Source organism: Papio anubis, chromosome 20 (assembly GCF_008728515.1).
Source record: "Papio anubis isolate 15944 chromosome 20, Panubis1.0, whole genome shotgun sequence".
NCBI lineage: Eukaryota > Metazoa > Chordata > Mammalia > Primates > Cercopithecidae > Papio > Papio anubis.
In genome coordinates, this window is record NC_044995.1 from 11,926,860 (window position 1) to 11,954,714 (window position 27,855).

Sequence of the window (27,855 nt, forward strand, 5' to 3'; positions counted from 1 at the left end):
ATGATTATATATGTATGTGCCACTTTTCCTTTCATTAGTGGACATTTGGGTTGTTTCCACTCAGCTGTTGTTAATAGATGAGCATGAGTGTACAAATGTTTCTTTGAGGCTGTGCTTTAAATTCCTTTTGAGGATTTACTCAAGTAGAATTGGTGCTTCCTATGTTTTGTTTTTTTTGAGACTGAGTCTCACTCTGTCACCAGGCTGGAGTACAGTGGCATGATCTCAGCTCACTGCAACCTCTGCCTCTCGGGTTCAAGCAGTCCTCCTACCTCAGCCTCCCAAGTAGCTGGGACTACAAGCACGTACCACCACACCCAGATAATTTTTGTATTTTTAGTAGAGACGGGGTTTCACTATGTTGGCCAGGATGGTCTCAATCTTGACCTCATGATCCACTCACCTGGCCCCCTATGTTCATCTTAAAAATATTTTTAATTTTTAAAATTTCTTCCTCACAGTGTTCCCATCCTATGTTAATTCTATTTTAATTTTTTTGAGGACTCTTTTTTATAGCAGTTGCATCGTTTTTAACTTTATTAATTTTAAGTAGTAGCTTTACTACTGGGTTGAGTTTTTGTTTTTGTTTTTGTTTTACTTCTCTAGGGTTATTTGGTTTTGTTGAAATGTAGGAGTTTTTTAGTATATGTGGGGACTTCAGAAAGTTTGTGGAAACTTGAAAGTAAAAGATAACAAAAAGAAAACATAAGTTTTATTTCTCAACAGAAGCTCCATCAAGTTCAAGACAATTTTATAAATGATAATACCAGGCATTTAGTCCATCCCTAAAGAAGTGAGGTTCCTGGGAATTTAACCTTGTGTATGCAATCTTTTTAAATATTAACTAAAGAAAAATGGGTGCCCTTTAAAGATTTTTTAAAAGTAGGAAACAAGAAGTCAGAAGGAGCCAAATCAGGACTGTAAGGTGGATGCCTTAGGATTTTACATCAGAATTTTCATAAAGTTGCAGTTATTTGATGAGAGAAATGAGCAGGAGCATGCTAGTGAAGGACTCCTGGTGAAGCTTTCCCAGGGGTTTTCTGCTAAATCTTTAGCTAACTTTCTCAAAACAATCTTATAGTGGGCGCAGTGGCTCACGTCTGTAATCCCAGCACTTTGGGAGGCCGAGTTGGGCAGATCACCTGAGCTCAGGAGTTTGAGGCCAGCCTGACCAACATGGAGAAACCCCCTTCTCTACTAAAAAATACAAAAATTATCCGGGCGTGGTGGCGCATGCCTGTAATCCCAGCTACTGGGGAGGCTGAGGCAGGAGAATTGCTTGAACCCAGGAGGCAGAGGTGGCAGTGAGCCGAGATCACGCCATTGCACTCCAGCCTGGGCAACAAGAGTGAAACTCCATGTCAAATAATAATAAAGTCATGTTTCATCTGTACAGTTCTTCAAAGAAATGGTTCATCTTGATCCTACTTGCTTAACATTTACATTGAAGGTTCTGCTCTTGTCTGCAGCTGATCTGGATTCAGTGGCTTTGGCACCCATTGAGTGGAAAGTTTGCACAACTTTAATTTTTCAGTCAGAATTGTGTAAGCTGAACCAATACAGATATCTGTGGTGTCAGTTATTGTTTGTGCTGTTAATCATCAGTCTTCTTCAATTAGGTCATGAACAAGATGAATTTCGTCCTCACAAATTGATGTTAATGGTTTGCCACTGTGGGCTGTGTGGTCATCATCTCATCTCTTTTTTTTTTTTTTTTCTTTTTTTGAGGCGGAGTTTCGCTCTTGTTGCCCAGGCTGGAGTGCAATGGCACGATCTCGGCTCACCGCAACCTCCGCCTCCCAGGTTCAAGCAATTCTCCTGCTTCAGCCTCCCTGGTGGCTGGGATTAATACAATCTGAAACGACAGGTCTCTGAAATATTTCTTAGACTGCCCTCTGGTAAAATCTGGTTACTTGCAGTTTAAGAGCCAGCAAAGCCCCTCCACGTCCTTAAGAGCCCCGGAACTGCATTTCTCAGCACTCCTCCAGGGGCCTCCAGCTTTTTTCTGTAAGGTCAGCGCGCTCTACATTACGAGGCGGGGCAGGCAGCAGCGTGGGAACTACACTACCCAGAAGACACTGCGAGGGCACTGGCCGCGAGTGTAGCCATCGCTTTAGCAGAGAGAGGACTAATGAGGTCTCAGTTGTGTGGGCGGGACTTCCGGCGGCGCCCTCATGGATACGTTAGCATGGCTGCCTAGAGATCCGTTTACTGATTTAGGGAGTCCCAGAGCTCTGGGTCGGGACTGAGGTGACAGAGCAGAAAAACGCGAGAAGCGGTGTTCCTTCTACACAGAGGCTAAAGTGCGGATCGGCTGAGTCGGCTGCAGGCACCCCTGCCTCCGTCGGCGTCCAGGTGACCGCCGTTCCCGCCCTGCTCATCCCTGGCTGGACTGGAGGAGGCCGCGCCGATGAACCTGACCGAGGTGCGTGCAGCGTCCCAGGCCGCCTCGCCCAACCCCTCCTCCCAGTGCTGAAGTCCCAAGGAGGGGCCCTGCAGGTTAGGCCCTTGTGTCTCTAAGAGAGGGGCGTTCTTGTGTGGGGTGCCCGGGACTGGGTCTGCGGTGCGATGAGTCGGGGGAGCTCCCGTCGGAGACCGACACGTCTCTGGGGCTTGGAGGCACTGGGGAGCCCGAGCGTCTTTGTCTCCAAGGAGCAGAGGATGAGGCGGAGTCTCCCCTGGAAGGGCGGTGGAGCCGCAGAAAGCCTTAGAGGGCTGTTCAGGGAGGACGAATGGGAGGGTCACGCCCAAAGTTAGAAAGTTTAAAGTTGGGGAAAACAGGATGTTGAACGGGGGCAGGGGGACCGCCGAGGAGACCCCTTTGAGTTATGGTAGGGCTGGGCCAGAGGAGTTGCAGTAGAGGGGAGATGTGATGAGATTCTGGATGGATCTCAGAGGATTTCCTGCTGCATCAAACAGCTGTGAAGGAAAGTCGGTAGTGAAGGGTGTCTTCCGTAGGTTTTGTTTTGGCCTGAAAAATCTGAAAGAATGGAATTAAAGATATCAGCTTAAGGAGCAAGTTTCAGACAGAAGATCCTGGGTTGGATTTTGGGTGACATCACATGGGTAGGTGGACGTAATTTCTAAAGGTCAAGGAAGGTAGCTGGCCTGGAGCTTTAAATGAGTTAGAAGTTGTGCACTTGAGAAGCTGGCCTGTGGATCAGATTGAGAAGGAAGAATCCTAACATTGTTTTTTAGTATGGGCTGAGGGAGGGGAGGGCTCAGATTTGGAGATAAGACCATGGTAGGGAGGGCATCTCTGATACTCCCTGCAGAAGGGAGCAGATACGGGCTAAGAGTTTGGTCTGTTTCTGTTGAAAAAGAGGCCTGGATGGATAAGGAGTTGCCCTGGACTCCAGAGACTGAGGCATGAGATATTGTAGTCACTCCACCCTTCTAACTCAGCCAGCCCTGAGGGCCACTCTTTGGGGAACAAGATAAGGCCATGAAGCAAGTGGGTCCAAAACTAGGCAGGGCTTTCTCATATCCTCCACCACAGTTAAGGGCCTCCAGCAAGCTCCCTTTACTGAATTATATGGCAGGCAGACCTGTTTGCTGAACGGACCAGTAACTGATTGATTGCTCAGCCCCATCCTGCAACTCATTAACTTAGGGATGTAAAAAACAGGTAATTGACTTAAACACTAATGAACTGTATCAATCTTAAATAACCAAGCAAGTCAGAATCTAGTTTAAAGAGAGTTCACATGTTGATAATAGCCATCTGAGACCCTAGATTCAAGTTGTCCTGAATATACACTTCAATTAGCAGCAGTGACTTTTTTTTTTTAAGGAAAAAAGAAGCAGTTTCTGAGTTGTTTACCAATAACTTATGTTAAAGTAACGTAAGTTTTTATTGGCTATACGTTGTTCTTTATATTATAGATTACAGAAACACGAAGATAATAGGTGAGACAGCTAGTCAGGAACAAAATGTCTTTAAACAGTTGTTCTCAGGCATCGGTTCAGGGATGTGACTGACATCTCATATTCTTGCCTTTCTGAGCCTGATACATTTTGTGTAGGTCAGACAGCTCTGGGCTATTTTTGTTTGTTTGTTTCTCAGCCAATATCCTTCTAAATATGTACACATAGGCAATTGGAAATAGATGTAATCAATAATTTAAACGTAGTAAAATATTTATTGTTAGAATGTTAATTTACCTGTAACTCTGCTTATAGTACAAATCTTTTTATATATCACATTTCCTTAAAACATTAAGAAGTGGGGGCTGGGCACAGTGTCTCACACCTGTAATCCCAGCACTTTGGGAAACGAAGGCGGGCAGATCACGAGGACAGGAGTTTGAGACCAGCCTGGCCAACATGATGAAACCCCGTCTCTACTAAAAATACAAAAATTACCCGGGCGTGGTGGTGGGAGCCTATAATCCCAGCTGCTCGGGAGGCTGAGGCAGGAGAATCATTTGAACCTGGGAGGCGGACCAGTGAGCCGAGATTGTGTCACTGCACTGTAGCCTGGGCAACAGGGCAAGGCCCTGTCTCAAGAAAAAAAAAAAAAGTGGGAAAAATACTCAAATTTTCGAAACCCTTCTACTTCATTTGTGCTGAAAACATGTACAAAACCATTAATCCTATAGAAAGTAATGCTTATACATAGTGTGTACTACTTATGCTTCTTGTCAATATGAGCCCTATGAAGTGGGAACCCTTTTAATCTCCATTTTACACATAAGGGCACTGAGGTTTAGAGAGGTTCAGTCCTTGTCCAAAGACACAGAGCTGCTAAGAGGCAGCACTGAACTTAGGACTTGCTGTAACTTCAGATTACTTTGCTCCAGTACAGGGCAGAGATGGTTGTACAGCTCAGCCTGTAGGATGCTGCAATACTGTCCTGATACTCATGGCTTGCCTCTTCCTTGTTACAGGCCAAAAGAATGAGGGTTGTGATCAACTGAGTATACCACTGGAGGCTATGTGAGTAAACAGCAAACTGTTTCTCATGAAAGCAGGATGTTGGCAAACTGACAAACTGCGTCTGCCCCCCAGAAGGAATGCTGAAGGTAGTCACAACCCAGGCACAAGTGAATTTCTTGTGATTAGGCATAATTGAAGCCTGTTAACAATGTGAACTTGTGATCAATTAAGCGGCTGACCAGTCGTTACCTCCTCCTCCTTTTCATTCTATCCAATAAATGCGGAGGGCTGTGGAAGCTCAGGGGCTGCCTTTGCTCACTAGAAGCAGGGAGCTCTCTTCTTCCTCGGTTCGCCTTCTTTAAAACAGTTTCTTTTGTCTTAAGTTTTCATTTCTACATTCGTCCCCCTTCATTCAGTCTCGTAATGATGGTCTCAAGTAGTAACTGTACAAGTCTGTCACATCTTCCCACAGGGTCCATGGCAGTGGCAGCAATGCATAAGGACCCTGCACAGGTAAGTCAATGGTTTCTCAGGCTCTCTCCCCAAGTCCCCCACCACTTATCTCTCCAATATTTTAGGCATGCTGATATAGGGAAAGGTGGTGTCCTGAAACTTTATGTTTTTCCCTTCCTTGGGTCTGAAGACTGTGGTTCCACCACAACCAGGGGTCAGAACTCAGCCCCTGGTTATAGAGTGGTCCTGGTTCCGACAACTAATGGTCTGAGATGTGGCAGGGCATTCAGGCACAGGATATAGAAAGTTCAAATGCTTACTGGTGAGACTTAGCTGGGATGTTTAGTGAACTGAAAATTCATGTTCCATCTGGTCGTGATAGAGTATGGCAGCAGGGTGGGAGGTTGGGACATGCAGGGATCAGCATGGAATGGCAGTCTAAGGTTCTGGGCTTTTCATCTGAGGGTGATGGTAACTGGGGAAAGTTTGAGTGGGGGGAAAAAGAGGTGACCTGACCCAGATTTTAGTGGCTCCCTCTGCCTGCAGAATGGAAGACCATGTGGGGGTGAGGATGGAGCCAACAGATACCTGGGTGATCGGTCCAGCAACAGTCCAGGTGGAGGTTGTTGGTGACTGAACGAGAGTGGCGGTGGTGGAAGTGGGAGGAGTGGGAGGCTTCTGTATGTGTTTGATCTAGAGCTGCCTGTATTTTATAATGTAGAGAGCAAGGAAGCTTGGGAGCTGAGATGGAAGAGGGGGTCAGGAATGGCCCCACAGTTTTGGCCTTGTTTGGAAGGATGGATGTTCCAGCAACTAAGATGTAGTAAGTTCTGTAGTAGGGGGAGTGTTTATGTAGTAGAGCATATGAGGAACCAAGTTTTGGCCAAGTAAAAAATGTTCCAGTGGCCAGGCATGGTGGGTCACACCTGTAATCCCAGCACTTTGGGAGGCAGAGGTGGAAGATCACTTGAGGTCAGCCTGGGCAACATAGGGAGACCCTGTCTCTACAAATAATAATAAATAGCTGGGTGTGGTGGCGTCTGTCTGTGGTCTCAGCTAATCGGCATGCTGAGGCAGGAGGGTCGCCTGAGCCTGGGAAGTAAAGGCTGCGATGAGCCATGATTGTGCCCTGCACTCCAGCCTGAGCAACAGAGTAAGACCCTGTCTCCAAAAAACTAAGCCAAAACAAAAACAAAAATCGAAGCCAAAACAAAAACAAAAATACACAAAAAATGTTTCAGAGACTTTGAGTGGAGGTGCTAGGCTGGCAGTTGTACACACAGGAATGGAGTTCAGTGGAGGTGTTCAGGATGGAGACATCCACTACATGATAGCTGAACTGTTGTGAAACTAGGTCAGACTTAGGAAGCAATGGTGTTAGTGGGAAGGAAGGAGAAGGAACAGACTGAGGACTGGGTGTCTCCATTGGGCACCTGGATGGTGTTGATGGGTGTCACAAAGACAGATGAGAGTGGATCGACTGAAGGTGTGTGTATGTTTGTGTGTTATGTTGGGGGCAGCCTGTGGAGTATAAGGAAGGGCTTTTGAGGGGAGAGTCATGAGGTGGATGGTGAGGCATCTCCGCAAACTCACCAGGGTTTTGTGGCAAGTGTTGCTTGGACCTGGGTAGTTTCATGCAAACTGTGAGACTACTTTAGGGGAAGATGCGATCAGCAAGGAGCATTGCTAGACCTGGGGTGGGGATAGCATTGGGGAGTTCAGTGTATCTGGGCTTTGGATTAGGATTAGGGGGATAGAGAAGGTTGTGACTGCTTATGGGACAGCATGTATAGTGCAAAAGAGGGAGACAGCCAAGATCTGGAACTCAGAGGAGGTATGCAAGAACTGTGAGGTTGTCATTTGGGTTTGGGGGGCTGAGGTTAAACCAGGAAACGGGACTGGGAAGGGAGACCTTCAGAACAGGGCTTGGTGCTGCCCCAGGCACTAGGGAACATTACATTCTGGGCAGCCCAGAGGCAAATAGGTTCTGGTGCACTGCAGGACTCCATGTACAGAGTGGCATCTTGAGAGGCCATGGTAATGCTCCTGGTTGGGCCAGGGCTGCTGTTAGTATTGCGAGAGTGGAGGAGTTAGATACATGAGAGATGTACTGTCCAAAGCAAGATGTGAAGGTGAGGAGGAGCGTGAATGCATGGCCCCAGCCCTGGCAATGGGCATATAAGGGAGAAGAGTGAGTCTGAGTTTGGGTGTCTGGGAGGCAAGATCTGGAGACCCCAAGGAAACGGGGTGATAAAAGAAGGTAGGGCTGGTCAGGCGCAGTGGCTCACGTCTGTAATCCCAGCACTTTGGGAGACCAAGGTGGGTGGATCACGAGGTCAGGAGTTTGAGACCAGCCTGCCCAACATGGTGAAACCCCGTCTCTACTGAAAATACAAAAATTAGCCAGGAGTGGTGGCAGATGCCTGTAATCCCAGCTACTCAGGAGGTTGAGGCAGGAGAATTGCTTGAACCTGGGAGGTTGCAGTGAGCCACTGCACTCCAGCCTGGGCGACAGAGCGAGACTCCCTCTCAAAAAAAAAAAAGAAGAAGAAGATAGGCACCCTGGGCTAGGCTTTGATGATGCTTTTGCTTTCTCCCCACCCATCTCTGAGCTGTGCTGGACTCAGCAATCAGTAGCAGTGGGGGCGAGAGAAGGGCAGATGCTACCAGGATGTGGAGTCTCTTCCTCCTTGGGAAATGGGTGGAGGCTAAGCAGGGGGATGGATATGTGTGGGTATTGGGGAAGCACTGAAGATTCTGGAAAGTGTATCAGTGATTGGCCCACTGGATTTTAATTTTTGGAAAAGAGTGAGTAATGACAGAGAAGCTAATGGCATTGAAATAATTTTTATTACTTTCATTTCCTTAGTGCAGGGGGAATGCCATGCTGCACCAGGCCACAGGAAATGCTAGATTTGGTCAGGAGGCAGAGGCATGACTGAAGGGAAAGAATACATCAGAGACCGTATTGGGGTTTTGGCAGGAAAGGCATGCAAGGTGGGATGAGGAGCTTCAAACTCGGTGGTTTGCATAAGTCTGGCAGCCTTAGGGCTTAGAGATTATCCTTTATGGTGTGGTGACAGGGCTTGTGTTGATTAGGATAGGAGAAATAATCACGTATGAGCGTTAGATAGTGGTTCAGCATATGGGATCTGGATTGCAAGGGAAATATAAAAACATTGGCTGTTAGTTTGGCCCTCCAATTCTCAGATTTTAAGTAGATAAATACAGATCTAAGGAAACACAGAAGAAGAAGTTGTTCACAGACTGAAGTGTCATAATTTTGGCAGGAGTGTATGTGGTCTTTGAGGATGTGGCCATATATTTCTCCCGGGAGGAATGGGGGGATCCTTAATGATGCTCAGAGACACCTGCACAGCAATGTGATGTTGGAGAACTTTGCACTTTTGTCATCAGTAGGTAAGGCCTTCATACCTACTCTGGTGTCTTGTGCTGGGTGCTGTTTTTTTGCTCTTTTCCATGACAACTCTGTCTTTCTCACACCAGAGTGTGGGTGCTATGTCCTGTCCTCTCCTGGTTTCCTGGCAAATGTGATGAGGCAGCCAGAGCTGGGCTGTATATACTGTACTACCTCCCCTTAGGCAGCCCTAGCTTCTGTTGCTCTGAAACTTTACACAATAAGGCTCGGATGTCAGAAATCTTCATGGGTTTTTTTTGTGTTTTGTGTTTTCTGTTTTTTGAGACGGAGTTTCACTCTTGTTGCCCAGGCTGAAGTGCAATGTCATGATCTCGGCTCACCACAACCTCTGCCTCCCAAGTTCAAGCGATTCTCCTGCCTCAGCCTCCCGAGTAGCTGGGATTACAGGCATGCGCCACCACGCCCGGCTAATTTTGTATTTTTAGTAGAGATGGGGTTTCTCCATGTTGGTCAGGCTGGTCTTGAACTCCCTACCTCAGGTGATCTGCCCGCCTCGGCCTCCCAAAGTTCTGGGATTACAGGCGTGAGCCATCGTGCCCAACCCAGGTTTCTTTAAGATACCCTAATGGTGGTGCCTGTCGCTGATTTGATTACTCTGTCCAGATGCATGAAACCTCCATCCAAGGGTTTCCCTGTTCCCCTTGCTGCCATACTTGGAGACAGTGTCTGTGCTAGGAATTTCAGGTACCTCCCTGGTCACCACTTGTGAGGGTTGTGAAGTTATTTCTGCAGGACTCTCTGCTGTATGTTCTGGTAACTTTAGAATGCAGCGTGTCCTGGGTTTATTGCTCTGTGTACATGCTGTCCCCTCCCTTTCCCTGCCTTTCCCCTAGCTTGATTTTGCCGCAGCTAGATAGTTGCTCACCTTGAGCAAGGGGGAGGTCTTTGGGTGCCTGGCGGAGTGGATAGTCCTCTATTAATGGCAAGAGACACTCAGAAGGACTTGGCCCTGGTGGGTGAAAGCTGGGAAAGGATGTGATATCAGGGCTAGGTTCAGATCACATTCAGAACTTACCTTGTGACCACTATTGTTTGATGCAGGGCCACTGGCCACCCCTCACTCTTCCTTTCCTTCCCTGTTGTTATTTTTACTCTGACTTCCAGCCCCTGGCTTCCATCTCTGACCCCTCCTATCCAGCCTTCATCTCTCCACCATTCTCTTCCACCACTCCCTTTGCAGTGCTGTCTAATGTATGACCTGTACTTTAGGTGTTATGAGGTCTGCATGTATCCTTCAGTAGTCCATGAATACTCGCTCTCACACAATCAGATCTCTCTGGATCTGGACACAACAGTCATGGCCCGTTGAAAGCCATTTGTAGAGAAGCGAGTTGGAGACCCCGCCTGCCCTCCCTGCTTGGTACTTCTCCCTTGTGTCCTTACCACCAGGGTTCCCCCACTACACACACTTGACAGGCCCACCTCGGAACAGTGGGCCTTCTTCTCACTGGCCTTATTGCCTTGCCTGTGACCAATCCTGTGCCCTCATTTGTGGGTGTGTCTCACAGACATTTGTGATGGGGCTGCCTCCTCCCTCCAGAGTTCACATGCACTTCACCAGCATTTCTGTTCTTACAGGTTGTTGGCATGGAGCCAAGGATGAGGAGGTACTTTCCAAGCAATGTGTTTCTGTAAGAGTGTTACAGGTCACAGCTCCAAAGCCAGCTTTGTCCACCCTGAAGGCCCAGCCCTGCAAGACATGTAGCTCACTTCTGAAGGACGTTCTGCACATGGCTGAGCATGACGGAACACACCCCGAGCAAGGGCTGGACACGTGTGCAGCAGGGCATGACCTGCAGCAAAAGGAGCAGGCTAGAGAGAAGCTCACCAGAAGTGATGAGTGGAGCCCTTCATTTGTGAACTACAGTGCTCACGGGGGAGAGAGGAACTTCACATGCACACAGGGTGGCAGGGATTTTACTGCCAGCTCAGACCTTCTCCAGCAACATGTCTTGAACAGTGGGCGGAAGCTATACAGGGATGCTCAGGATGGGGAAAACTTTCAAGGTAAACAGAATGATTTCAACTCGGCCGGGCGCGGTGGCTCAAGCCTGTAATCCCAGCACTTTGGGAGGCCAAGACGGGTGGATCACAAGGTCAGGAGATCGAGACCATCCTGGCTAACATGGTGAAACCCCGTCTCTACTAAAAATACAAAAAACTAGCCGGGCGAGGTGGCGGGCGCCTGTAGTCCCAGCTACTCGGGAGGCTGAGGCAGGAGAATGGCGTAAACCCGGGAGGCGGAGCTTGCAGTGAGCTGAGATCCGGCCACTGCACTCCAGCCTGGGCGACAGAGCGAGACTCCATCTCAAAAAAAAAAAAAAAAAAGAATGATTTCAACTCCAGCCAAGGTGGGAAAGACTTTTGCCACCAACACAGGCTGTTTGAGCACCAAAAAACCCATAATGGGGAGAGGCCTTATGAGTTCAGTGAATGTGAGGAATTGTTTAGGTACAACTCCAACTTTATTAAATATCAGCAAAATCATGCTGGAGAAAGGCCTTATGAGGGCACTGAATATAGAAAGACCTTTATTAGAAAGTCCAACCTAGTTCAGCGCCAGAAAATTCACACTGAAGGCTTTCTTTCAAAAAGGTCTGACCCCATTGAACATCAGGAGATTCGCAGTAGACCAACACCTTATGAATGCACCCAGTGTGGGAAGGCTTTCCTTACACAGGCTCATCTGGTTGGTCACCAGAAAATCCATACTGGAGAACAGCCCTACGAATGCAACAAGTGTGGGAAGTTTTTTATGTATAACTCTAAACTCATTAGACATCAGAAAGTTCACACTGGGGAGAGGCATTACGAGTGTAGCAAATGTGGGAAATTGTTTATGGACAGCTCCACACTTGGTAGACATCAGAGAGTTCATACAGGAGAAAGGCCTTTTGAATGCAGCATATGTGGAAAATTCTTTAGTCACCGCTCCACACTCAATATGCACCAGAGAGTTCATACTGGCAAAAAGCCTTATAAGTGTAATGAATGTGGGAAAGCCTTTAGCCTCAAACATAATGTTGTTCAGCACCTGAAAATTCACACTGGAGAACGGCCTTATGAGTGCACTGAATGTGGGAAGGCCTTTGTTAGAAAGTCCCACCTAGTTCAGCACCAGAAAATCCACACTGAAGCATTTTCAAAAAGGTATGACCTCATTCCACACGAAAGGATTGACATCAGGCCAAGGCCTTATGTGTGTAGTGAATGTGGGAAGGCCTTCCTTACACAGGCTTATCTTGATGGTCACCAGAAAATCCATACTGGAGAACGGCCTTATGAATGCAGCGAATGTGGGAAATTCTTTTTGGACAGCTACAAACTTGTTATTCATCAGAGAATTCACACTGGAGAAAAGCCTTATAAATGCAGCAAATGTGGGAAATTCTTTAGATATTGCTGTACACTGAGTAGACATCAGAAAGTTCACACTGGAGAAAGACCTTACGAGTGTAGTGAATGTGGGAAATTTTTTAGAGATAGCAACAAACTCGTTATTCATCAGAGAGTTCATACGGGAGAAAAGCCTTATGAGTGCAGCAACTGTGGGAAGTTTCTTAGATACTGCTCTACATTCATTAAACATCATAAAAGTTTGCAATGGGGAGAAGCCTCATGAGTGCAATAAATGTGGGGAATTGTTTAGGATTAAATCAAGCCTTATTACACATCAGCAGTCTCACACTGGAGAAAGTCCTTTTAAGTTAAGGGAATGTGGAAAAGACTTCAGCAACAAATGTAATAATGGTCAGTGCCAAAAAATTCACACTGGAGAAAGGTCTCATGAGTGTGGTGAATGCAGCAAAGTGTTTAAATACAATTCCAGCCTCATTAAACATCAGAGAATTCACACTGGAGAAAGGGCTTAGGGCAGTGAATGCAGGAAAGTCACCAAAATCGTCACCTCATTCAGCATGAAAAAGTTCACATCAGAGGAAGAACCTATTAGTATATGTAAATCTAATGTTGAAAGAGTTCAGACAGAAATCTGCGAGGATTTCCTGCTGGGAACTATGTTAAAAACATTTATGGTCAGGCGTGTGGCTCACGCCTGTAATCCCAGCACTTTGGGAGGCAGAGGTGGACGGATCACCTGAGGTCAGGAGTTTGAGACCAGCCTGGCCAACATGGTGAAGCACCCATCTCTACTAAAAATACAAAAATTAGCTGGGCATGGTGGCGGGTGCCTGTAATCCCTCAGGAGGCTGAGCTACTCAGGAGCTACTCAGGAGGCTGAGGCAGGGAGAATCACTTGAATCCAGGAGGCAGAGGTTGCAGTGAGCTGAGATTGTTCCATTGCACTCCAGCCTGGGTGACAGGGTGAGACCCTCTCAAAATAAATAAATAAATAAATTGTGGCAAATTATAGGTAACTTAAAATCTATCATCTTAACCCATATTTAACTATACTGTTCAGTAGCATTAAGTCAGTCACATTGTTGTCAATTAATATCCAGTAGTTTTTTCAACTTTATGAAACTAAAATATACCCTTTAAACCAAGGGCCCACAACCCCCAGGCTGCAAACTGGTACCAGTCTGTGGCCTGTTAGGAACCGGGCCAGCATCACCACCTGAGCTCCACCTCCTGTCAGATCAGCAGCAGCATTAGATTCTCATGGGAGCGTGAGTCCTATTGTGAACTGTGCATGTGAAGGATCTAGGTTGTGTGCTCCTTATGAGACTCTAATGCCTGATGATCTGAGGTGGAACAGTTGTATCCTGAAACTATCTGCCCCCTCCTCTGTCCCTGATGCGTGGAAAAATTGGCTTCCTTGAAACCAGTCCCTGGTGCCAAAAAGGTTGGGGACCGCTGCTTTAAACCACTCCTCCTCATTCCCTACTCCAGCCCCTGAGAACTACTACTGTATGAATTTTACTACTTTAAATATCTCACGTAAGTTTTAGTCTTTTGTGACTTATTTTGAGGCTTATTTCCCTTAATGTCTTCAAGGTTTCCATGTTGTAACATAGCTTATAATTTTCATCTTTGTTTTTTGCTTTTTTTTTTTTTTTTTTTTTTTGACGGAGTCTCGCTCTGTTGCCCAGGCTGGAGTGCAGTGGTGCGATCTCGGCTCGCTGCAAGCTCCGCCTCCCGGGTTCCCGCCATTCTCCTGTCTCAGCCTCCCAAGTAGCTGGGACTACAGGCGCCCGCTACCAGACAGGGTTTCACCGTGTTAGCCAGGATGGTCTTGATCTCCTGACCTTGTGATCCACCTGCCTTGGCCTCCCAAAGTGCTGGGATTACAGGTGTGAGCCACCACGCCCAGCCCTCATTCATTTTTTTAGTGCTTGTACTAAAGATATGAGGGGTTCACACACCACAACTACAGTATTAGAATATTCTCAATTTGTGTATTTACTTTTGCCAGTAAGTTTTATTCCTTCAGATGATTTCTTGTTGCACATTAGCATTCTTTTCTTTCAGATTGATGAACTCTCTTTACTATTTCTTGTAAGACAGACCTGGTATTGATGAATTCCCCCAGCTTTTGTTTGCTAGGAAAGCTTTTATTTCTCCTTCATGGTTGAAGAATATATTTGATGACTAGAATATTCTTGGTTGAAAATGGTTTCCTTCAGCACTTTAAATATGTCTTCTCACTTTCTTCTGGTCTACAAGATTTCTGCTGAGAAGACTGCTGCCAGATGTACTGGAGTTCCTTTATATGTTATTTGTTTCTTTTCTCTTGCTACCTTTCCTCTTTTACGTCTTTGACCTTTGAGAGTTTGATTGTTATATGTCTTGTGTTGAATCTGGTTGGCATTCTTTGACTTTCTTATACCTGGATATTCATATATACATATATATATGCATGTGTGTGTGTATATATGTATGTGTGTGTGTGTGTCTGTGTATATACATACATTTGGAAAGTATAATTATTTCTTTGAATAAATTGTCTATTCCTACATCTTTCTCTACACCCTTTTAAATCACTCTTAGACTTGCCCTTTTGTGGCTATTTTCTGTATCTTTTAAGCACAGTTCTTTTTCTTTTTTCTCCTCTATATTTTCAATAGCCTGGATTTAAGCTAACAAATTCTTTTTTCTTCTTCTTCTTCTTTTTTTGAGATGGAGTCTTGCTCAGTCACCCAGGCTGGAGTGCGGTGGCGCGATCTCGGCTCACTGCAAGCTCCACCTCCCAGGTTCATGCCATTCTCCTGCCTCAGCCTCCCAAGTAGCTGGGACTACAGGTGCCCGCCACTACGCCCAGCTAGTTTTTTTGTATTTTTAGTAGAGTCGGAGTTTCACCGTGTTAGCCAGGATGGTCTCGATCTCCTGACCTCATGATCCGCCCGTCTAGGCCTCCCAAAGTGCTGGGATTACAGGCGTGAGCCACCGCGCCCGGCCACTAACAAATTCTTCTGCTTATTCAATTATGCTGTTGTTATATTCCAAAGTATTTTTCAGTTCATCCATTGTCTTTTTCAGCTCTAGGATTTCGTTTTTTTTTTTTTTTTTTGTAATTATTTCAATCTCTGTTAAATTTCTCTGCTAAAATTCTGAATTCTTCATGTTTTCTTGACATTCTTTGAGCTTCTTCAAGACAGATATTTTGAATTCCCTGTCTGAAAGATATTCCCTGTCTGATAGATCTCTATCACTCCAGGGTTGGTCACTGGGCAGCTTATTTAGTCCATTTGATGAGATCACATTTTCCTGAATGTTCTCAATACTTGTGGATATTTGTATATGACTGAACACTGAAGAGTTTATTTATTCCAGTCTTCACAGTCTGGCTTTGCTTGTACCCGTTCTTCTTCAGAGGGCCTTCCAAGAATTCAAAGGGTACTGAGTGCTGAGTTGCCTAAGCTGTAGTCACTGCAGCCATTTCAGCACTAGAGGGTACCATAATCCCAAGTATGCAATAAATCTTGCAGACTCCTAGATACCCAGACTAGATACATGTGGGAAAGAGAAGAAAATGTTCTTCTCTTCTCTCATTCCCCCAAGTATAAGAAGTCTCTCTCTATATACCAGGCTGCCTGTAATTGGGGGAGAGGTGACAGGGACTCTGTGTTCATCACAGCTGGCATCACAGTAATGCTAATCTAAACCCATGGACTCTACGACCAGCACAGGACTGGAGTTGGGGGAGGGGTATGGCACACTCCCTTGGCTGCTACAGCTGGTGTCATACTGGGTCATATGCACCTAAAGTCCACAGCCTTAGAGACCACTGCAGCACCAGGGCTTGCCCAAGGACTGCAGTCCTTGTGACCTAATTGCCACTCAAACTTATTCTGGGCCCCAGGCCACTTCAGTCAGCTGTTGGTGGTGCCAGCTGAGACTCCGGTTCGTTTCACGGAGGTTGAGGATTTGCTTCTGGCCCCAGGCTGGTCTAAATGCTCTCTCCATGGGCACAAGTAGAATTGTGCCGTGTTGTGTTCTTCCATGCCTGGGCAGCACCGGTTCCAATGCAAAGTCCCACACACACTTCACGCTCTCTTCTATAAGCACACAGATTTTTCTTTGCATGTTGGTCTGCCAAGGGATGGGGAAGGGGTGGTTTGGGCAATGCAAGACCACCTTTCCTACCCACTTCAATGCCTTTCTTCTTGACATTATGTTAAAATCAGGTACTCTGATAACTCATCCAGTTTTCTGGTTCTTATGAATGTGCTTTCTTGCATGAGTAGTTGTTCAGCTGGTGTTCCTGTTAGGAGAAAATTGATGAAGGTTTCTCTTTGGCCTTCTTGCTCCACTCTGATTTTTCTTTTTCTAGATTTTTACATAAATTGAATGTTACTACATGCAATCATCTGCATCTGGCTTCTTTCACTGAGCTTAAGGCTTTTGAGATTCGTCCATATTGTGTATAGACATCCTTTTATATTGCTGGATAGTGTTCCACTTCATAGAGATGCTACAATCGATTGCTGCCATGGACATTATTGTGTATACCCAAAATTTATACGCTGAAATCCTAATCCCGTAGTACCTCGAAATGTGATGTATTTGGAGGTAGTACTTTAAAGAGGTAATTAAGTTGAAATCAGTCCATTAGGTTGGACCCTAATCTGACCAGTGCCCTTATAAGAAATTAAGACACACAGACACCAGGGGTACACATGCATAGAGTGATGGCCTTGTGAAGAGACAAAGAGGGCAGCCATGTGCAAGCCAAGGAGAGTGGCCTCAGAGAAATCCAACACTGCCAGCATCTTAATCTTGGACTTTAGAATTGTTAGAAAATTAATTTCTGTTTGAGCCACCCAGTCTGTGGTATTTTGTTATGGCAGCCCTAGAAAATTAATACAATTACTCATTCACCTATGGATGGTCATTTGAGAATTTTTTTTAAATGTTCTAGTTATTGGTTAGATGTGAAGTTTCCACACCTTCTCCCCACAAAGTCAAGGCACATTACCCTCCTGGTACATCATGTTCACCAACCAGGAAACTCCACCAAGCCTCTGCATCAAGAGTTCTAAGTTGGTAGGGAGGAACGAGGAGGGGGTATCTCATTTTGTAGCTGTGATTAAATCACAACCACATGGCTGACTTCAATCTCTAGTTCCTTTCCTCTCCCCAAAGGTCAATCTGGCTCAAAGTTTCAACCCTCTTATTACATGGTTGGTCTTTCTGATGAAGAGCCCCCATTCTGAACCTTTCTAGGAGTCTAAAATGAATCACTTCGTTAGTAAAAAATATACTCCTCTCACTCAAAGAATTACAAGATTTTTGTAGCACTAAGCCTGGGACAAAGATCCAGATATATTTATTATTACACCACAGCTTGTATTTAATATAATAGATTAATAGATTTTCTATTGTTAAACCAACTTTAAAATCCTAGCAAATCTCGAGGCTGGGTGCGGTGGCTCACGCCTGTAATCCCAGCACTTTGGGAGGCCGAGGCAGGCAGATGATGAGGTCAAGAGATCAAGACCATCCTGGCCAACACGGTGAAACCTTGTCTCTACTAAAAATACAAAAATTAGCTGGGCATGGTGGTGTGCACCTGTAATCCCGGCTACTCAGGATCATGAGGCAGGAGAATTGCTTGAACCCAGGAGGCGGAGTTTGCAGTGAGCTGAGATAACGCCACTGCCCTCCAGCCTGACAACAGAGCGAGACTCCGTCTCAATAAAAAGAAAAAAAAATCCTAACAACTTTCACTAGAATATGACTTATTCTTTCTCTCTAAGAGATATATAGATATACAGATATAGATATATGTATTAAATATCTTTAGTAGAGGATTTTTCAGATCTCTTGAGTGAGCCTGGTCAGTTGGTATCTTTCAATGGATTTTTGTTTTCCGAGTTTCAACTTACTGAGAAAGGATTGTTTAAAACAATCACACATCCATTATATGTTTCAAGGTTATCTAGTATTATACTATGTTTCATTGCTCATATCTGTAATATGTGATTTATGTTTTTTCTTTCTGATTAAATAAAGGAGACACCTTGAATAAATTATTAAAATTTACAGACCTTACACTATATCAGAAAGAAAAAACATGGGTTCATAGATTTTCTCAAAAAAGAAAAAACTAAATAAGGTTACTGTGAAAATTAATTCTGAGGCCCTAATACAAAGATGGAGAGCTCAGACAGAGCCCAAAAGTCATCCTGTGTTAAGGAGACATAGCTAAGAGTCTGGGTTTGCCAAGATAGCTGGAGTCTATAGAGCAGAGTACACGAGAGAAAAAACTTCAGAGATATAGAGGGCCATCCTCAAGTATTCAGCTGAGTATAATCTGTGTTTGCATATAGTAAAAGACCAGACAATGGGTAAAGAACCACATGAGGCCGGGCGCGGTGGCTCAAGCCTGTAATCCCAGCACTTTGGGAGGCCGAGACGGGTGGATCACGAGGTCAGGAGATCGAAACCATCCTGGCTAACACGGTGAAACCCCGTCTCTACTAAAAAATACGAAAAACCGCCGGGCGAGGTGGCGGGCGCCTGTAGTCCCAGCTACTTGGGAGGCTGAGGCAGGAGAATGGCGTAAACCCGGGAGGCGGAGCTTGCAGTGAGCCAAGATCGCGCCACTGCACTCCAGGCTGGGTGACAAAGTGAGACCCCGTCTCAGGAAAAAAAAAAAAGACCCACATGAAAGGATTATACGGGAAGCAATTCCCAAGGCTTATACAGAAAACATGATAGTTCTCATTCCAACCAGCTTGAGTAAAAACCCTCATAATTCATGAAGCATTAGGTAGAGAATATAGGAAGGTTGTGTCTCAGTAATGGGAGAGGAATTTGTCTTAAAATGTATGCTGCAATAGTCTCATGGAGAAATGCTTAGAATCAAGACCCCCCCAAAAGATCATATTGTTTCCAAGTAACTTAACCATGTAACAGAAAAAAAAAAAATCAAGAATATCTATAGAAATTAAAAAAAAAAAAAAAATCAGTACCTAAAATTCAGTGTCCAATCAAAATTAAACCATGTTAACAGTATCAGACAAGGGAGATTTTAGAGGAAAGAATATTACCAGAGATTAAGAGGATCACAATGATAAAGTGGTCAACACATCAAGTGGACATAACATAGGAAATATTTATTCACCTAATAAAAAGATATCAAAATATGTGAAGCAAAATCTGACAGAACTGCAGAGAAGTAAATCCAATTTAATATTCAGAAATGTCAACAATCCTCTTAAAATAATTGCTAGGACCAAAACAAAACCACAGAATGTCAATAAAGATATAAAAAACTTAAATAACACTATCAACCATTTTTACCAGATCAACACTTGTAGAACCCCTTCATCAAACGAGAATACAGTATACATTTCAAGTGAACATGTAACTCATACCAAGATAGCCCATATTCTGGGCCACAAAGCAAATCTCAATAAATGTAAACAATTCAAGTCTTAATGTACTCTGACCACAATGGAATTATTGCAGAAATTACCAGAAAGATAAGCAAAATCCCCAAATATTTAGAAATTAACATACATTTTAAAAAAGCGTGTGTCAAGAAGAATTTTTTTAACTGGAAAACATCCTAAACTCAACTAAAATGAAACCACATTGGCCGGGCACAATGGCTCACGCCTGTAATCCCAGCACTTTGGGAGGCCAAGGCAGATGGATCACGAAGTCAGGAGATCGAGACCACCCTGGCTAACACAGTGAAACCCCGTCTCTACTAAAAATACAAAAAATTAGCCGGGCATGGTGGTAGGCGCCTGTAGTCCCAGCTACTTGGGAGGCTGAGGCAGAAGAATGGCGTGAACCTGGGAGGAGCAGCTTGCAGTCAGCCAAGATTGTGCCACTGCACTCCAACCTGGATGACAGAGTGAGACATTGTCCCCCCCCCCCCCAAAAAAATGAAACCACATCAAGCTTGATGGGAGGTAATTAAAGCAGTTCTTAGATAGATTTTTAACATTAACATTTTCCCCCCATATTAGGGGAAAAAAACCCAAAGGTTTGAAACGAAGGACCTCAGCTTCCATGTCAAAAAGTAGCAAAAGAAATGAAATCCAATAAAAGCAGAAGGCATTAGTAAAAGTCAAAATGGAAAAAAAAATCAGAAAACAGAAAATTCAATAATACCAAGTACTTTAAAGATCAATAAAACTGTAAAATTGATAAATCTCTACCCAAACCAATCAAGGTTAAAAGAGAAATACAGACATTACCAGTATCAGGAATAGAAGAGGTAGCACCACTACAAATTCTACAAGTATGAAAATAATATTTTGAAAAATTTGAGTACTTAAATGAAACAGACAAACTCCATGAAAGACACAAACCATCAAAGCTCACTCTAGAGATGGATGGATGGAGAGACAGATGGACAGACAGACAGATGTATATATAACTAGTATAGCCCTCCATCTACCATGGAAATCAAACTTGTAGTTAGATGCTGTCCTACAAAACACACTTCAGGCCCAGAGAGACAGACAGACAACACACACACATAGATAGATGGATGTATATATAACTTGTACAGCCCTCTGTCTACCACGGAAGTCAAACTTGTAGTTAGAAACTTTCCTACAAAATAAACTCGAGACCCAGACAGCTTCCTTGGTGAATTCTACCAAACATTTAAGGAAGAAATAATACCAATTATTCACAAACTCTTCCAGAGAATTGAAGAGCAGGAATACTTCCCAACTTACTCTATAAAAAGCTGGCATTATGCTGATACCAAAGCCAAACCTGGGCAAGATATAAAATTAGAAACAAAAAAAGCAAGCAAGTAAGCAGGAAAGAAAATTAGAGACAAATATCACTCATGAACATTGGTGCAAAACTTGTTACAAAAAAAAACAAACACAAAATAGCAAATCAAATTCAACAATATACTAAATGACTAATACATCATGACCAAATGAGAATTATTCCAGAAATGCAAGGTTGGCTTAACATTTAAAAAAATTAGTCAATGTAATTCACATTAAACAACTAAAACAGAAAAAGAAAAAAAAAACCACATAGGATTATGGTCACCAGAGTCCAAGAAAATGCCCCACAAATCCCTATTTTCACCTTTGTGTAGTTCTCTTCCACTTTTAACCAGGATTAGCTAGGGTTACTTATGAAATATAGCAGAAATAATGGCTCATCACTTTCAGTTTAAGGTAATGACAGATACTGTGGCTTTGTTCTTGTGTGAGTTCTCTCCTGCATCACTTGCTTTGGAACTACTTCTCTACAATGGAATACTCTTCGCAAAGTACAAATGAAAAGGAATGAACTATGAAACACAGAACACCACCATGAACCATAATTTCAGAGTTTAAGAAGCCAAAAACATTAGAATACATATTAAATTACTGTATCTCTGTAGGAAATACAAACCAATCTACAGTGACAAAAGATCAATGGTTGCCTGGGGATGGGTGAAGGAAAGGAAGAAAATATAAAAGGAATCAGGAAACTTTTGGTTTGAGAAGTACCAACATGTATCAAAACTTATCAAATGGTACACTATAAATACGTGCAGTTTATTGCAAAAATGTTTACACTGACTTCTGGACAGTAACCTTAGCCATAAGAGACACAGGTATGGGAGTATTTCTGTAAACCCTCATAATGGAGCCAAAGTAATGGAAACACATGTGGATGCACCTTTAGAAGGGTCATATTCCCTATAGTTTGCTGCAGTTTTCTCAATCCCTTATTAATCTGGGTCTCTGCACCAACTATGATTCCTACCTGGGCCTTCTGGAGGACAGCCAGCATCAACTGCTTACTGAAAAAGACTTCAGAGATCTTGGGATGTCCCATGAGTTCAAATTCTCCTCAAGAAGCCTTGGGAATATGAAGTATCCTCTGGGAACAAGGGACCTAATTCATGTTGCTCCCAGGCGCACTAAAGATTATTACAACAAATGCCCAGTGCTTAGGGTGACCTCAATTACACAAAAAATCTTAACATATAGACCAAAAGATTAGGGCTGCAAAGACTGGCATTATTTCCTAGGAGAGCTTAAGCAGTCAAGTAACTTAGCTTGACACTAGAATAAGAGCTAGTCTTTGCCATTCTATCACCTCAGAGATACAGACAGTTGGAGCTCTCACAAAAGCTGTTCATCCCTTCATACTGGCTTAGCCCAATTCTGTTCTCAACCCAACCCACAAAGCAAACAGAATCCCCAAGATTTAAGATAGTCTAAAAATTAAGGCATTTGTTGCAAAACCGGAATAGGAGGCAGCCAATTTCAGTTCAGGTGTCTTGGAGGCTGGAAAAATCCATTGCAAGTGCCATGTGAGATCAACTATATCCATGAAGGGAAACCTCTGCCAGTGGTCAGAACAAAGCTCCCATCTTTCTGGCTAAAACTGGGTCACGCTCATGCTTAAACCAGTTGTGGGGCAGAAAAAAGTGAGAATCCTTCATGGCCTCAGGCTACTGATGATTCCCTCCAGGAAAGGGAGAAGTACAGAGGTCTTTTGAAGCACATTGGGGTTACTTTTGCACAAAGCAGGACTTTTCCAGCACAAAGACAGATGGCTTCTATCAGAGGCACTGCCTTGACAACATTCCAGCAAGGGTCTAGAAAGTTCAGCATACCTCCAGAAGGCTTCCCATATAGCTGGCACTCAGAAGAACCTCCCCAGGGTGAGTGAGTGTATCAAGTTCTGCTTCTGGCTGCTGGCTACACATAAAGGCTACTCTTGGAGCTTCTCTCTGGTGTCAGTTATTATGTTGAACAAGGAAATGGAATTATCTATCTCCCATCCTAAGGCCTTTCTCCACTGTGAATTTTCCAGTGGCGGATGAGGGAAGCCCTCTGCCTGAAGGCCTTCCCACATTCACTGCACTTATATGGCCTTTCTCCAGTGTGAATTCTATGATGCTGAACAAGTACATGTTTGTGGCTAAAGGCTTTTCCACACTCACTGCACACATAAGGCTTTTCACCATTATGAACTCTTTGATGTGCAATAAGGTCAGAGCTTTGGCTAAAGAACTTCCCACATGCAATGCACTCATAAGGCCTTGCTCCAGTATGAACACTCCAATGTTTAATGAGTCTGTATTTGTGACCAAAGTATTTTCCACATTCACTGCACTCATACGGCCTTTCTCCAGTATGGATACTCTCATGCTGAACAAGTGTAGATTTGTGGCTATAGGCTTTCCCACATTCACTGCACTTGTAAGGCCTTGCTCCAGTGTGTACTCTTTGATGTACAATAAGGTTAGAGCTATGATTAAAAACTTTCCCACATATGCCACACTCATAAGGCATTTCTCCAGTGTGGATTCTCTGGTGCTGAGCAAGTATGGGTTTGCGGCTAAAGGTTTTCCCACATTCACCACACTCATAAGGCCTTTCTCCAGTGTGGACTCTCTGGTGTTGAACGAGTGAGTCTTTGCGGCTGAAGGTTTTCCCACATTCGCTGCACTTGTAATGCCTTTTTCCACAGTGAGAGGCCTCCTCGCACTTGGTGTTGCTGTGTGGCTTCCACTCATTGTGAGGGGCATGGTGCTGGAAAATGCTTGAGCTGGCTAGGAAGTCCTTACAAGCCTCCCCTGTCACAAAAGACATCTCTGATGATTGGACAGTGCAGTTGTTCACAAGAAAGGCCCTGCTCTTATCCCTTCTAAAGGGTTTCTCTCCACTGTGCTGCTTCTGGTGCTGGTGAAGGTTTGCACTGAACCAGAACTGTTTCCCACACAGCACACACATGTACGGTTTCTGCCCTGGGTGTGTTTCCTGGTGCTCAGCCAAGTGCAAAATGTCTTTTAAGACCAGGCCACATGTCCCACAGGGGTAAGCCTTCTGAGTAGAAGGACCTCCCTTGGGAATCCTGATCTGTGACATTCCTATAGAAAAGCTCTGCTCAAAAGGTATCTCTTCATCCTCCATTCCATGCCAACAACCTGAAAGCAGAGAAATGCTGGTGAAGTACAAATTGACACAGGTGGAAGAGAGGAAGCCTCACTACAAATATGTGTCTAATGCAACTAAGACCAAGGTCATAGGACTGTTGTTAGGACAAGGGTCCAAACTCAAGTTCAGCAAATGTGTACTATTCAGTAGTTGGCATCTAAATGTCATAGAATGGAGAAGGCCTCAACTGGGAGAGGACAAAGATGTGGGGTACAGCATGAAAAAGAGGCAGGTCTCAAAGTCATTCACAATCAGATTTTCTTGGCTGCTGGGGACAGGTGAGAGTGGTGCAGAAGGTTATGGTCCACACCAAAGAAAATCAAATTGCTACTCAGTAGTTGGTGTTTCAGGACTATTTGGGCTACACATCTCATGAAACACTAAGTACAGGCCAATGTTGGAAGGCACTGTAGAACAAGCCATGGAGAGGAACAGGTGAGACACGGAGGGAGAGGTATGGAACATCCAGAGGCCAAAGGCCAGAGTATGAAAGGCAAGTGTATAAATGAGAAAGTAGATAAAAATGAAGTATGGCCCAGTGGCTTTAGCACTAATACAACTGTAGACACAAAGAGGCTATGGAACAATATGAACCCAGCCCTGACATCACACTTTTCCCCAGTTCCCACTCACCAGGGCCACTCCCACCTAGAGTCTCTGTGGCAACAGGTAGGGTCATGTCCACCCAGTCAGGTACCCAGGGCTCACTACCCATCACCAGTGAGGCAACTATGTGGGACATGAAAGATGTATGTCCTAAGGGAAAGATAGAACAGCACTGGTCTGGGTAACCTAAATAGAAAACTAAACATTATTAAAATAATCTCAGAGTAGGGTCTTGCAGGAATAGCGCAGTGGTCCTAGCAAGTAGCGACCATAATGGTCCCTACAATTCCTGGCATAGGCAGGCCACAGGAAATGTCAGCTAAAGGAAGAGCAGAGTCCCAGGCACAGAGGTGTCATGGATACAGACAGAGGCATTCAGACAGGGAAAGGACAAGATGGATATGACCCACTGGGCTGAAAATACAATGCATAACTCCTGAATCCATCCCTGCAAGGCTCTGAGACAGCAAGTGCTGGGAATGCTCAGAAGGAGGAGGCAGGAGTGCACACAGCCCAAGCCCAGCACTCACAGAACCTACTCCAGGAACTAAGAAATGAGGCAGTGTCCATGGCTCTGATGTAGGAAGGACAAGGATGCCCTGAAAAAAAGGGGAAGGGCAGGGCCCAGTCCAAATCACTGGGGTGGATGTGACGGCCTTACCCAGAGAGGCCATAAGTGCAAAGTTCTCCAGCATCACATCACGGTACAGGAGCCTCTGAGCCTCATCAAGGAGCACCCACTCCTCCTGGGAGAAGTACACGAACACGTCCTCAAAGTTCACCTGCCCCTGCCACAATTGGGAGAGCCAAGTCCATGAGCAGCATCTCTCCCAAGAACCCCCATCCATGCCCCCACACATCTCCCTCCTGTATACCCTCCTACCTAACTTCTCAGCTCAAGAAATATCAGGACCAGGTGTCATTGGTGTCTTCTCTCTCCTCATGGTCCCAATGATCACTGTCTACCCATAGCAACCACAGGCAGGTGAAGAAGTTGTTACCCTCTAAGCTCTGTGCCTAGCATACAGGGCCTCACCCTTCTGTAAGCAAATTCCTCTGGGGTCACTAACATCATGCTTACCAGACAACCAAAGATGGGCTTGCCTTTCTCCTTTAAGCCCAGAGGTCATCAGTCTACACTTCTTTCCATATGTACATCACTCTTTGGATCACAGTTATCTCACAACTCTGGCTCTCCACCATCATTTTCCTGGCTCACTAAATGCACTACCACTGTGAAATGAATATTCTCTTTTAACTCCCAATCTACATAATTAATCATCTGTAAGCCATTTCAGGATGATTCCCGCCCCTTTGCTCTTGGTTCCCACCAGACATGACAGAGACCTACAATTTCTTGAAAACTCCCATCTCAGTCTCACCTCTAAGTATTTGCACAGGCTGGTTCCTGTGCCTGGAACAACCTTCCAACCTTATTCCAATGGTTGGCAGAAATGGAAACCCCTCCATAAAACCCCTGGCCCGGAGTCAGGACCCTGGGCTTGGGGCTTCTCCAGAGTCCTCAGACCCAAGAAACTGGAGAGTAGCAGGAGAGTGTTCTATATAACACCACAATGCTGAACAGCGTGTTGGGTGGGGGTGGGATCGGTGAGAGCATGGACAGTCTCCCCTCACCTGTATAGGGTCCATAATTACTTCTGAGTTCATGGGAACCTGTGGGGAAGAGGGAGACTGTGAGAGCCAAGCAATCTTGAGGGAACCCCAACGGCTCAACCCCATCCCATATTCCTACCCTGTTACAATGTGCCTGGGAGTTGAATGTCTGCCCTCTGTGCCTCCATCTTCAAGGATGCCTCTTAACTGTGTTACCTCGGAACAGTGCTCATTATCTGCCCCCATGGCCAACAAGAGTCTGCCCTCCATGAGCAGTCTATAGAATACTTTTTAAACCCTCGAATTCTGGCTCTCCTCTGTTCAGAACCTTCCATGGCTCCCATCACCCTCAGAATAGGGACCCAGATGCTCAGGATGATATTCCAGGTGCGATCACTTATAAAGCACTCTGATCCTTTCAGACACCAAAGGCCCAGTTTTCCCCAGTGCTCCAGCTGTGAACCATCTCCGACTCTTTGCATACACTGGTCTCTCTGCCTGGAACGTCCTTCAACTCTTGCTGTCAAAATGGGTCCCAAGCACGAGCGCTCCCACTGTTCTAGATTCAGGGGCCTGAGCTGCAGTAACCCGAGGAGCGGTTTATTCGAAGCTTTCGGAGTCAGAGATGGGGGTCAGCGCGCAGACTCGCAGACGCAGCACCCACCTGTGCCGGGCCCATCGGCTCAGCCGCCGCCATCAGGCCTGTGGACTACGGAAGGGTGGCGACAAGTGCAGGAACCTGGGATCAGCCGTCCAGGGCCCAGTCCAGCGGTTAGGTCACTCGGGCAGCGCCACTGTCGAGCCTCAGGCCCACCTCTCTTCAGGGAAGAAGACACTGTCTCACGTTTTCCCTTTTCTGTCACCTCAGGTCTGACATTGCGTTCCGGAGACTAAACCAGTGGATTAATGGAAGAGCAAACAAAATGTCCACCCGAGGATGGTGGAGGAAGTCCCGCCCTGACGTTTTCCTCACCAACGGAAACGCCTATTTCCTGGGCTTTCATTGGCCCAGAGCCGCCATGTTTTCTGGGTAATGTAGTTCCCACGGCACCAATACTAGTAAGCGGCGTCTCGCGTCACTTCCAGGTCAAAAGCCCAGAGAAGACCGCCAGGGGAGCCTGGAAATGGTGTCCCTTGTTCTCCAAGGCCCAGACGGAGCTTAGCATCCTGTTGAAGGAGCTATTTCTGTATTTCTGGTGAACGTAGTCTGTGACATCAAAGAAATGTTTAGAGACCTGATTTCAGGGTTCCTTACGCAGAGAATGCTCATCAAAAAATAAAATGGACACACCATACACTAACGTCACCCAGATTTCTATAGCTGGAAGTTAACAAATACTGTTTGCAAATGCTTGTAGCCTGAAGCTCCAGAGTTAGTTTGGCGAGCCTCAGCATTTTCTGTCAGGCACCAGAAAGAAAAGAGACACCACCACCATGTGGAACATGCAGTGGGGATGTTAGGTGGCCTTGAAGTAAGTGAATAATGCTTCTGTCTCTGGTTACCTCAGGGAATATTTCTCCTACTTATACAGCAGT

The 27,855-nt window shown here is 45.1% G+C and overlaps 3 protein-coding genes across 11 annotated transcripts; 2 read left to right on the plus strand and 1 right to left on the minus strand.

Moving 5' to 3' along the window:
• Window positions 1–10,895, plus strand: LOC108583163 (zinc finger protein 749). The gene is made up of 3 exons (XM_031660388.1): window positions 1–12; window positions 2,221–2,425; window positions 10,349–10,895. Exons 1-3 carry the CDS (start codon window positions 1–3, stop codon window positions 10,825–10,827), a joined length of 696 nt encoding a protein of 231 aa, XP_031516248.1. The 3' UTR covers window positions 10,828–10,895.
• Window positions 10,896–11,047: 152 nt separating this feature from the next.
• LOC116271636 (zinc finger protein 749-like) lies at window positions 11,048–13,397 on the plus strand. The gene has a single exon (XM_031659324.1). The coding sequence runs from the start codon at window positions 11,526–11,528 to the stop codon at window positions 12,390–12,392; it is 867 nt and encodes a 288-aa protein (XP_031515184.1). The 5' UTR covers window positions 11,048–11,525; the 3' UTR covers window positions 12,393–13,397.
• Window positions 13,398–19,269: 5,872 nt separating this feature from the next.
• ZNF772 (zinc finger protein 772) lies at window positions 19,270–27,397 on the minus strand. 9 transcript variants are annotated; one of them, XM_009195458.4, is made up of 5 exons: window positions 26,984–27,397; window positions 26,341–26,379; window positions 25,367–25,493; window positions 24,733–24,855; window positions 21,674–24,089 (listed from the first exon to the last, which is right to left on the minus strand). In XM_009195458.4, the coding sequence occupies exons 1-5, from the start codon at window positions 27,014–27,016 to the stop codon at window positions 22,942–22,944; spliced, it is 1,470 nt and encodes a 489-aa protein (XP_009193722.1). In that variant the 5' UTR covers window positions 27,017–27,397; the 3' UTR covers window positions 21,674–22,941. The 9 variants fall into 9 exon arrangements, with proteins under 9 accessions (XP_003916256.1, XP_021787182.1, XP_009193722.1 ...); XM_003916207.5 differs by lacking the exon at window positions 24,733–24,855 and having other exon boundaries at window positions 19,270–24,089; XM_009195456.4 differs by lacking the exon at window positions 24,733–24,855 and having other exon boundaries at window positions 25,367–25,487.
• Window positions 27,398–27,855: the final 458 nt, after the last annotated feature.

What these genes read in the sequence shown, in the direction of transcription:
- LOC108583163 (XM_031660388.1), top strand. An exon ending in CGCCGATGAACCTGACCGAG is followed by an intron (nt 2,426 to 10,348) that starts GTGCGTGCAGCG and finishes CTGTTCTTACAG; the next exon opens with GTTGTTGGCATGGAGCCAAG.
- ZNF772 (XM_009195458.4), bottom strand. Translation starts at nt 27,016, where the DNA reads ATGGCGGCGGCTGAGCCGATGGGCCCGGCACAG. An exon ending in AGCCGATGGGCCCGGCACAG is followed by an intron (nt 26,380 to 26,983) that starts GTGGGTGCTGCG and finishes TCTTCCCCACAG; the next exon opens with GTTCCCATGAACTCAGAAGT. An exon ending in TCTAGGTGGGAGTGGCCCTG is followed by an intron (nt 24,090 to 24,732) that starts GTGAGTGGGAAC and finishes CTCTGCTTTCAG; the next exon opens with GTTGTTGGCATGGAATGGAG.
- LOC116271636 (XM_031659324.1), top strand. Translation starts at nt 11,526, where the DNA reads ATGTATAACTCTAAACTCATTAGACATCAGAAAGTTCACACTGGGGAG.